This window comes from Carassius gibelio, chromosome B21 (assembly GCF_023724105.1).
Source record: "Carassius gibelio isolate Cgi1373 ecotype wild population from Czech Republic chromosome B21, carGib1.2-hapl.c, whole genome shotgun sequence".
Classification (NCBI taxonomy): domain Eukaryota; kingdom Metazoa; phylum Chordata; class Actinopteri; order Cypriniformes; family Cyprinidae; genus Carassius; species Carassius gibelio.
Genome location: NC_068416.1, coordinates 16838976 through 16849979, shown reverse-complemented (window position 1 = coordinate 16849979; position 11004 = coordinate 16838976). Strand labels below are relative to the sequence as shown.

The window sequence follows — 11004 nt, the reverse complement described above, 5'->3', positions numbered from 1 at the left end:
ATCCTTTAAATGTTTAATATACCCATAAATAAAACGCAAACTCCCTCGTGTCGTTAAATCCCCCCACTTTATATCTTCCATAAACACACAGTAATTTGAAAAACTTATCAGCATAAAACAAGACAATGCAATTGTTGCATTTTATTGAGGTATTTTTCCAACCAAGTATTAATTCATATACTGATAAGAGAGCAGGCACGTGCTTAGAAAAGCATTTATTGTAATGCATCTTTCAGCAAAATAGAAAAATATAGAATACAATACATGTAAGGAAAAGCATCAAGTAGCGTTATTTTGCATTGGTATTTTGGTTGTTTATTTAACGATTTTAGCGAGGGCTGCTGCTCGTCTCTCTGTGTTCTTGAACAGAGCTCGAATAAGGCTCTTCATCTCATTACAGGAGAACTCCACTGCCAAAGGGCCTTTCCCCTCTGCCCACCTAAATAAGAAGAAAAATATGTTTAACGTGAGCTCCAATTAAATATATGAACTCTATACATAATCCTAAATAAAATAATGAAAAGCTAATAAAGCAATTACAGACAAGATCCTATAAAATAAACCATATATAAAAGAAGATGTGTATCACCGGTCCACAATCTCCTGTAGATTTGCATTTAGCACCATGGAGATCTCTTTTAAGGTCATCCATTTCTTAACATAGACTGGAACCTCTTCTTGATATTTTTTGTTCTTGTTTTCATCCGGCAATGGATTGAAGACCAGCGGCCCTTCCTCGATGATGGTTTGACATAGTGTTCGCAGTCGCTCACCATCCACGTTAGAGATGTCCTGGAATGAGAGCACTTAGTTTATACCCCAAACAGTTAATTGTTGTCCCCAAAAACAACAGCATTATGTATTGCCTTACCTCCAACATCATAATTTTGTTAATCAGCTCTGAAATTGCGGTATTGAGGAGAGTCCCAATGGCTTTGCAGTATATGTTCACAGGCAAGACATCTTGCCAAACTTTTCCCAACCTCCTCAGCTGATGAATTACCTAAAATAAACGATAACAATAAAACTTCAGTGACGAGCACTCTAGGCACAAAACCCTCTACTGTTCATTCAAGGACAGTGAATTTGTGGTGTTTCATCATACTTGTCTGATAGCCTTGCTGGCTACAGAGTAATTGTCTTCATCATCCAAGTTGGAGAAGTTCCTTGCAGTGGACAGTCTCTCCAACATCTCAGCTTTTTGAACGTTCATTTGTGCCACAAAGCACCGAGCACCTTAAAATAAAGAAAAAAAATAAGCATCTCATCTTGAACACTGCTATGTACACTACTGTTCAAAAGGTTGAGGTTGGAAAAATTTCTCTTATGCTCACCAAGGCTGCATTTATTGTATCAAGTAATATTGTGAAATATTGTTATAATTTAAAATGACAAATGCAATTTATTCCTGTGACAATCCTTCAGAAATTATTCATTATTCAATTATTCATTATTTGGTTTAATTTAATTTTGAAATGAACTATACTGAATTGTTGTGATTGTTGTTAATTGTAATGCTGAATAAAAGTATTAATTTCTTACGGACCAATTTGAACAGTATCATAAAATGTCAGTGTGCCCTCACCTAGTCTTCTGAAGCCTGGGACCAAGTCTACAAAATAAGCAACTCCATCTTTCAAAGGAAGGTGAGGTTTAAACTGGAAACCCAAGGTTAAGAGGTGGTGAGCTATGAACATACAGTTATTGTGTTGGATTGCAGCCAAGTGAGGCAACTTCAGGAAGTTGTCCCTAAGTTATGAAAAAAAGAACCACATTAAAAACAAACAATATACTGAGAATATGGCTATTTAAAAAAATACATCAGCTTACTTGTGATATGTAGGCACAACATCATAGAATAGGTGAAAAATGTTTCTGACTGTGTAGAAAAGCTGGACTGCACTGCAAAAAAGAAAAAGACCACATATTCATGAAGTTCAGCAATTAGAGCTTCCACATGGACATAAATCCATACAGTATCTGCTAGGGATGCACCGAATTCTCGGCCACCGAATATTATTGGCCAAAAATGGCATTTTTGGTTTTCGGCCAAGAGAGATATAGCGCCACACCACCCAGCAGTATTCAGCACACAGGATTCACTCTCCTCATCACTGCTCCACTCAATATTCCACTCTATGAATGTGCACCACTCATATAGTACTCACTGGAAAAGCTAAGTCTGCTCAAATAACCCACCGACAGGATATTTCTTTGTAGTATATTTGTTTCTGTCTGCAATAGCTCTACATTGCTGTAATGATAGTGAAGTGACATTCAGCCAAGTGATAGTGATAGTGAAGTGACATTCAGCCAAGTATGGTGACCCATACTCAGAATTTGTGCTCTGCATTTAACCCATCCGAAATGCACACACACAGAGCAGTGAACACACACACACACACCCGGAGCAGTGGGCAGCCATTTATGCTGCGGCGCCCGGGGAGCAGTTGGGGGTTCGATGCCTTGCTCAAGGGCACCTAAGTCGTGGTATTGAAGGTGGAGAGAGAGCTGTTCGTGCACTACCCCCACCCACAATTCCGTCCGGCCCGAGACTAGAACCCACAACCCTTCGATTGGGAGTCCAACCCTCTAACCATTAGGCCACGACTTCCCAAAGCTTTTACGTAACATGGCAATGCTGGTAAAATGATGCTACTCTCGTGACGCTCTGCTCACTAATAATAATATCTTTATAGGATTATACATTATTTTAATAATTAGTAAAAAAAAAAAAAAAAAAAAAAAAAATCTCTATCTGATTCTGTTGCATGGAACCGAATAAATAATACTGATATTTAATAATATAAAATAATATTGATGTTTAATATTAAGGTAACACTTCACAATAAGATTCCGTTAGTGTTAGTTAATGAAGCCTATTAACTAACGTGAACAATACATTACAGTATTTATTCCTAATGTAAGTTAATGAGAATAGAGTTGTTCAGTGTTAGTTCATGTGCATTAACTGTTAACAAGCACAACTGTTGATTTTAATAGTAAATGTTTAAATTGACTAAGACTTCAAGATTTTAAGGCATTGCCTTAATGTAATGTGTAAATCTGTGTAAAATATATCGTAAAGCTTTTACGGGTTTGGAACGACATACAAGTAAGTGATTAAAAACAACATTTTCATTTTGGGGCGGAGTAACCCTTTAAAGGGATAGTTCACCCAAATAGCAAAATTATGTCTATTAACTCACCCTCATGTCGTTCCAAACCCGTGAGACCCCTGTTTATCTTCAGAACACAGTTTAAGATATTTTAGATTTAGTCTGAGAGCTCTCAGTCCCTCCATTGAAACTGTGTGTACGGTATACTGTCCATATCCAGAAAGGTAAGAAAAGCATCATCAAAGTAGTCCATGTGACATCAGAGGGTCAGTTAAAATTTTTTGAAGCATCAAAAATACATTTTGGTCCAAAAATAGCAAAAACTACGACTTTATTCAGCATTGTCTTCTCTTCCATGTCTTTTGCGATAGAGAGTTCAAAAAGCAGTTTGTGATATCCGGTTCTCGAACGAATCATTCGATGTAACCGGATCTTCTTGAACCAGTTCACCAAATCGAACTGAATCGTTTTAAACGGTTCGCTTCTCTAATGCGCATTAATCTACAAATGACTTAAGCTGTTAACGTTTTTTATGTGGCTGACACTTCCTCGGAGTTAAAACAAACCAATATCCCGGTGTAATTCATTTACTCCAACAGTACACTGACTGAACTGCTGTGAAGAGAAAATTGAAGATGAACACCGAGCCGTTGTGTAACTCTCTCTCACAACAGACACGGAAGAGAAGACAATGCTGAATAAAGTCATAGTTTTTGCTATTTTTGGACCGAAATGTGTTTTAAAATTCTAACTGACCCTCTGATGTCACATGGACTACTTTGATGATGTTTTTATTACCTTTCTGGACATGGACAGTATACAGTTCACACAGCTTCAATGGAGGGACTGAGAGCTCTCGGACTAAATCTAAAATATCTTAAACTGTGTTCCAAAGATAAATGGAGGTCTTACGGGTTTGGAACAACATGAGGGTAAGTTATTAATGGCATAATTTTGCTATTTGGGTGAACTATCCCTTTAATTATAGTGTCTGTAATGCCTGCTACATACCACTGGGGGGAGCTTCCCACCACCTCAGACAGAGTCTGAATGGCAAGCTCCATGAGCTGCTGCACTGACTCACTAATGCGACACACAGGCAGGCAGAGAGTGTTGGGACTCAGCTGCTTCTCGTTTTCCAGGCTCTGCTGATCATAATGGGCGGTTTTCTTATTAGACTCCTTCCTCTCCTTCTCTCCTCCACTGGGATTTGGTAGTTTAGGGATAGAGAGCTTATACTCCGGAGTGATCTGGATGAGAAGAACATATAGAAGCCTTTAAATACAATCTTTAATAGCTTAATTTAAATAAGAGAATTTAAAGAGGTCTTACTTTCACTGTGTTGTGCATCTCAGATGTCATCAGTTTCCGTGCAGCCACAATGACATCTTGGCATTTTTTGCTTGCAAAGTGGGAGTTGATGTTCCTGGCGTATTTTAAGAGGTCCGTTGAGTCCCCTGCGAGGTAGCCCATTTCTTTCAGACTGCTCTCAAAATCTTCTGTCTGTTTAATGACCTGACAATACAATTTAATTTTGTATTACAAAGTCTGCTGCACAGTTGTCATATGCTGATAGATCCTTGCAGTCTTACCTCACTATACTCAGCTAGCTGACTACTGTTAGCTGGTATGGAATGAACCAGGCATTCACGAATTATGCATTCAGACATCTCCTCCCATATCAGGTCTCCTAAAATCTCAGACACTTTCTTTCCATCTATAGACACATCTGAAGAAAAAAAACAAAAAAAACACACACACACCATACTCAGCCTACTTAGATCCTTTTTTAAGACCACTTGTTAGATAAAGTGACGTACTAGGGACTCCCTACTATATTTTGTATAAAACAGTTTTGCATTTTATGCATGACCAACAATGACATGCAAATAGCACCGTAACACTTATAAAGAGTTAGTTCACATACACCGAATGAAATAAACACAGACAATTGTGCATGCTAGAACACACCTGATTGGTTCTAGTGCTGTGGGCTGTTTAACATAAGTTACTTGTCTCTGTAATGTTTAAATGTGAATAATATCCTACATGAAATCTGTTCTTATATATTAAGCAACCATATCTCTTCGCAAAGCTTGGATTAAACTGATTGAATCATATGGAATATTTTAAAGGGTTGGTTCACCCAAAAATGAAAATTCTGTCATTAGTTACACACACCCTCATGTCGTTCCAAACCTGTAAGACCTTGGTTTATCTTCGGAACACAAATTAAGATATTTTTGATGAAATCTGAGAACTCGCTGACCCTCCCTCCAGAAACAGCAAGGATATTACCACGATCAAAGCACAGAAACTTAACAAGGACATAGAATACTTTTTGTGCACAAAGAAAACCATAACAACACAATACATTCAGCAATTCTTCTCACAGAGTTATCATCTTCCCATCATTTTGGAGAGTACCCCAGAATGTAATTAACATAATAAGCTTAGAAAAAATACGGTTGAACCCCTGATGTCACAGACTTTTTCACCAATGTCCTGGATACATTTCTGCCTTGATCTTGGTAATATCCTTGTGGTCTATGGAGGATCAGAGAGCTCACGGGATGCATTAAAAATATCTTCATTTGTGTTCCAAAGATGATTGAAGGTCTTGCAGGTTTGGAACGACATGAGGGTGCGTAAATAATTACAGAATTTTCATTTTGGGGTGAATTAACCCTTTAATAATGCCTTAGTTAAAATTAGTTTGGAAAGACATGAGCTTGAGATTAGGGATGGGCATGATTAATCGACGATCGATAATTGATCGTTAAGAATTTCTTCGATTATGTTAATTTGTTATCGATTAATCTAAAGCACTTTTTTTAATCTAATGCAGGTTGCGTTACGTAGTGTGGCAGCAATTAAATATTTTACCACCAGGGTGCAATATTTGACACCCTACTCGGTTATCTGTGATCTTACGTTTTGATTTCAAAAGAATAATCATTAAGATGTCACGGTGAAGTGTTGCGTGGGACCATTTTGATTTAAAAAGCGAACTAGTTAACTGCAAACATTGCGATGGGGTGTTTAAGTACAACACGGCAACGACTCAAATGATGTACCTGTCCTGTGCATCCCGGCAACGTCAGTTCCCTCAGAGTGGGTGTTTTCGGCGGCTGGACTGACGGTCACCAGGTTGCGGTCGTGTCTGACACCAGATCATGTCAACATGCTTATATGGTATTTCTCAACAAAAATCCGTAGACTCGTGCAGAAGTTGTATGCTAGTTACTAAAGTTAGTTATTTTTCATGAGGCTTTAAGTAGCATAATTTGTTAAGTTAGCGTAATTGTTAGGGAGGCTAATATCTGGCCTTTTCTTCTGGCTTGGATAGTTTTGAGTTACATTTTGACAAAATCTGTCCGATCTAAGTTTTATAATGTTTTTTTTTATGTTATTGTTTAACATGATTCTTTTATCATTATTATTGTTTTGGAACAAATGAGGTCTCTGTTTAAGAACGCCTGCTAGCAGCTGCAGGTTCCGCTGCTTTAGAGCACTGCATGCACGCGCATATATGTTCGGTTTGCCTGAACATAGTTTAACTGTCTGCCACAAGTTGATCTTGTAATAAAGGTCTCACCGAGGAAAAACACACTGTATTTTTGTATTCATTGCATTTTTTAACTATAAAAATTAAAGAATTAATTATATTATAAAAATATTAATGATTAATCGATAGTCGATCGTTAATTCTCCCGACGATCGACTAAGAAAATTTAATCGAATGCCCATCCCTACTTGAGACGACAGAATTTTCATTTTGAAAGTTATATAATTGTATTAATTAAAAATGATTATAAATATGTAACATTATAAAGTTATATAATAGTAATAATTAACCACTAATAACCGCTAGCATAGTGTACAAATTGTAATTATTAATCATGACTACAATGTCTATGGTGAACAAAATAAACTTTTTGGTCACACACACAAAAAAAAAAACGTACCAAAAAGGTGTTCGTGTAGTGTTTTAAGCACGGTGAGCACTTTGGTATAAGCCTGGCTGGGATCTGGATGCTCTGCTTTGGTTTCTGTACACTGCAGGCTCAAGACAGCGCCCTGTTCCGGCTGACTGCTCACTTCCACCACCAACGAGGGGTATATGATCAGAGGCTTCAGCATGTACTTAAACAACACTTGCCCTAAAGGATTGACAAAGAGTCAGGCAGTCAACTTACAGACTAAAATGTGAACAAATCGATCTAGAGGTACAAATGGGCTGTAACGCCAAAACTTATTCGTACCAAAGAGTTTAATTTTTTTATGTAGCTCTCCTTGAATGAAGAGGGCTTGGAGAATGCTGGGGAGAAGGGCATGTGGGACAGATTCATCTCCCTTAGAACCTCCTCTGTTCAAATGAAGCGCTGTCTTCAGGAAAGACTTCACACTAGTGAGCTCGGCTGAGAAAAAAAAACAAACAAACAGAAAAATCAAAACTATTTAGGTCACCGAACAGAGACAGAATGTTCTTAAAGATAACATTTTTTCCAGTTAGACACCAGCAACAGAGCTTTTCTTCTGTATTGTGACATACCGGAGTGAAACTGATTACTAAAGAAAAAACAAATTGTAACCTAAATTGGTCACAATGAGATCAACAAAATGCATTACAGAGAGGGTGAATTTTCATTTCATACCAGTTTTAAGTAAAATATAGTTAGTTACTTTTAGTGGAAGGAAGTTTCCAGACTGCCAGTTTCTGCCACTCTTCCCCAAGGTGGTAGATGAGATTCTCTCTCTGTATTGTGACCTCTGAGCTGAGGGCATGAACTAAAGGCAACTCTGTGTCTTTCCAGGCTTTCAGGGCATCGACACTAGCTCGTGCCTGTATAATGCAAGTAGGAATATGTGATTAAGACACTGTATAGTAATTCATAGGGCTGTTAATCGACCAAAATGCTATTACATGATATGCCAATAAATGTATAAAATTTGAGGATGAGGAAAAGCCCTCATTGTTTTATATAAAACATTAAATATACAATTAATTAATAAACCTGGTAAATTCAGAGGGTAGTAATATGATGAATGAATTTAATGTTGAATGCGACTGACCTTTCCATGTTGTTTGGCTGCAACCACAAAGTTTTTTTCCTGCAAGGCCCTGTGATACTCCTCTATTGCCGTGTCAAACTATAAGAGCATATCAGAATAATCAGATAATGTTTCTATTACACAAACCATGTGCCCTTACTTAAATAAACAGGCAAATTACTGTAAACTGTTATTACACAATCAACTGTATTACAAGAATGCACATGCTTTAAATCATAAGTCTAGCTTTATGGTCAGAAAATCTTCTAAGCCTATACAAAAATCCCAGTAGCATTACCTCTTGGAGATGCTGGAGCAGGTCTATAACTGCAGTATTTTTCTCTAGCTGCTGTTTAAGCTTAGCATACTCTGTTACGGCATCATGGAGATTCTGCTGAACCTGGAAATGCATACACTTAGTTTTCATAAACTGTTTTTTTGTGTGTGTGGAACTAACGCATACTTGTTTATTAATAGTAAAATAAAGGTACCTCATTCTCAATGCAGCTTTTTAATAAATCAATGTCTTTGGAAACTGATTCAACCTGGTCCAAAAGCTCTTCTGCTCCCTCCATACTGGGCATAAACTCAATATATTTTTTATTTATCATGTCTGTAACCTCTTCCTGCATGGAGAAAAATAAAGGAGGTTAAAACTGACACAGAAACATAAAACGGTAATAAATACAAGCTTAAACACAAAAAGGGTTTTGATATAAATGGAAAAATATTTTTTTCAGGAATACAAGGATAAACTCATCATCCAATTCAAATATTAAGACTAAGACACATTTCATTTGATAGATTTAATTACATTACAAAAAGCTCTGAAAGTGATATAATGATCTCGTTAGACACAAAATCTCACAAATCTCTAAACATAATCAAGAATAAAACACAAAAAGGCAAGTTTGATGGGTAAAAAAAAGAACCAAGACAGATATTATTATTATCGTTGTTAACACGGTCTCAAGACTGTAAAGAACACAGTAATGTTGCCTAAAACAAGTCTAATAACACATAACTTAATCTTTCTCAAAGAGCTCAGACTGGCAATGATATCAGCAGCATAACACGTGAGCCAGAAAGTGTCACATCAGTACCGCTCTATTCTCGAATAAAACATGAATCAAAGTTTTTATTGTCCAGTGAAGCTTATTACACGTTTGCTATTCTTAAATGACTTCATATGTCATGAGAGTGTGAGCCGCACTTTAATTAACGGTCGGTCAATGTAACGTTATGCTAACATTATTACCAAAAGAGTTAGTGTGCCAAAAAACCAAATAATCGCATTTTTTAATTATTAAATGTAACATGAATTATTGTTTACCGTTAAGTTAACTCAGTTTTATTGGGGTTTGACAGCTGCTAACTAGCTAACTCAACTAACGATACACTGTTTACCTTCGTTTCTTCCACTTTCCGTGACAGTTTGGAGATTTTGCAGGCGAGGTCATCTTTCTCCAGCTTTCCTGAGCTGGCGAGCACTTCTGTCACAAACGACGACATGACGATAACGTTAACGGGTAAACGACTGAACGCTCAAAATAATTCACCACTTCATACCACGACCCGCCATTCCGCGCGCAAGGGATTATGGGAGTCTCTGTCTGTTGGAGGAAAAAACAAAGCAGTATTTGATTTTAAAAAGGGGGGCGGTTAGAAATGATCGCTTGCTGCCCGGCGAGGTGCTTTAAACCATACAATTGGGTCATTCTGTAATTTTATTAGGGCAGGTTACAGACGAGACTGAAAAACAATGAAATGTATTCACTGTTTTGGATTGTTTTGTTTGTTTTAGTGGATATACAATAATTTACATTTCGCTTCTAGTCAGAGTGAAAATGTGTATTCTTAGTAAACACACTTTAAATAGAAAAGCAACTGCACTAAATTAAAATGGCAGAAAACAACAACAACTACGATGCTTTCTGGAATATAAAAGAGTAAGAAAAATAAATAAAAGGTTTAAAATTATAATAACAAAGAAATGACATTTAGATTTTCATCTGAGTGAATTAGGGTAACGTTACTACTGTCATATAGTGTGTGAAATGGAGATTTTTTATTTTGGTAGCTTTGTCTAACAAGTGGTATCAAATAGATGTACAGAGACATCATTAAAGTGAATCTGGGTAAGCCTTCAGAACGTTTAATAACCTTAGACCAGCAGGCTAACAAGTTGTGACAAGTCTGAAGTTTGTGTCACTTCTCAGCCATTATGTTGACGGCCATCACCCCCACCAAAGGGAATGAGTCAAAGATCAGGGAGGTGGCATCCCACCCATGTCCATCCTCATGTGGAGCTACCATCTCAGGCAGGCACCCTAACCCGCATAGTGTATATAGGTTATGATATAGATTTTTATAATGTTCACATATGACACAGTGTATAATGAATATCAGAACCCTCTTCTGTGGCCTGGAGATCTACTGTAGCAGACATGCAATCATCAAATCATTAACACATCAGTAATTGAACCAATGCATAATGTTTATCTTAAAATACACACTGTTAGCATGTGTAATACTGCAGTTTAAGTAAATGAGCATTGTGACAATGGCTCTAGTCGATTACCTTGTTTGAGGACTGGACGTTGAGGTTTCACTCTTTGCCACCTTTACTGAGCACCTATTCTCTAAAACTATTCTGTTACCTACTGATGAAGGTGTAGCATAACAGACAGTAGGTGACAGTAAAAAGTAAACAGTTAAAAAGCCTCTTCATTTTCTGCAGGGCAATAGGAGAGTATAATCCTGATAATATGATGACATGTTTCTGAAACTTAACCAGATGGCTCCAGTGCTTCTTATCTTTCTTAAATGC

The 11004-nt window shown here is 37.2% G+C and overlaps 1 protein-coding gene across 1 annotated transcript; it reads right to left on the bottom strand.

Moving 5' to 3' along the window:
• Positions 1 to 47: 47 nt before the first annotated feature.
• LOC127986425 (centromere/kinetochore protein zw10 homolog) lies at positions 48 to 9789 on the bottom strand. Its single transcript, XM_052588670.1, has 16 exons — positions 9582 to 9789; positions 8666 to 8800; positions 8473 to 8574; positions 8196 to 8273; positions 7806 to 7965; positions 7385 to 7540; positions 7088 to 7282; positions 4712 to 4848; positions 4452 to 4634; positions 4131 to 4369; positions 1831 to 1902; positions 1586 to 1749; positions 1106 to 1236; positions 872 to 1003; positions 590 to 792; positions 48 to 439 (listed from the first exon to the last, which is right to left on the bottom strand). The coding sequence occupies exons 1-16, from the start codon at positions 9684 to 9686 to the stop codon at positions 316 to 318; spliced, it is 2316 nt and encodes a 771-aa protein (XP_052444630.1). The 5' UTR covers positions 9687 to 9789; the 3' UTR covers positions 48 to 315.
• Positions 9790 to 11004: the final 1215 nt, after the last annotated feature.

Coding starts and splice junctions, on each gene's coding strand:
- LOC127986425 (XM_052588670.1), bottom strand. CDS start 9,686: ATGTCGTCGTTTGTGACAGAAGTGCTCGCCAGCTCAGGAAAGCTGGAG. Junction 4,635..4,711: donor AGCTAGCTGAGTATAGTGAG/GTAAGACTGCAA, acceptor TTGTATTGTCAG/GTCATTAAACAGACAGAAGA. Junction 1,903..4,130: donor GTGGGAAGCTCCCCCCAGTG/GTATGTAGCAGG, acceptor TCTTTTTTGCAG/TGCAGTCCAGCTTTTCTACA.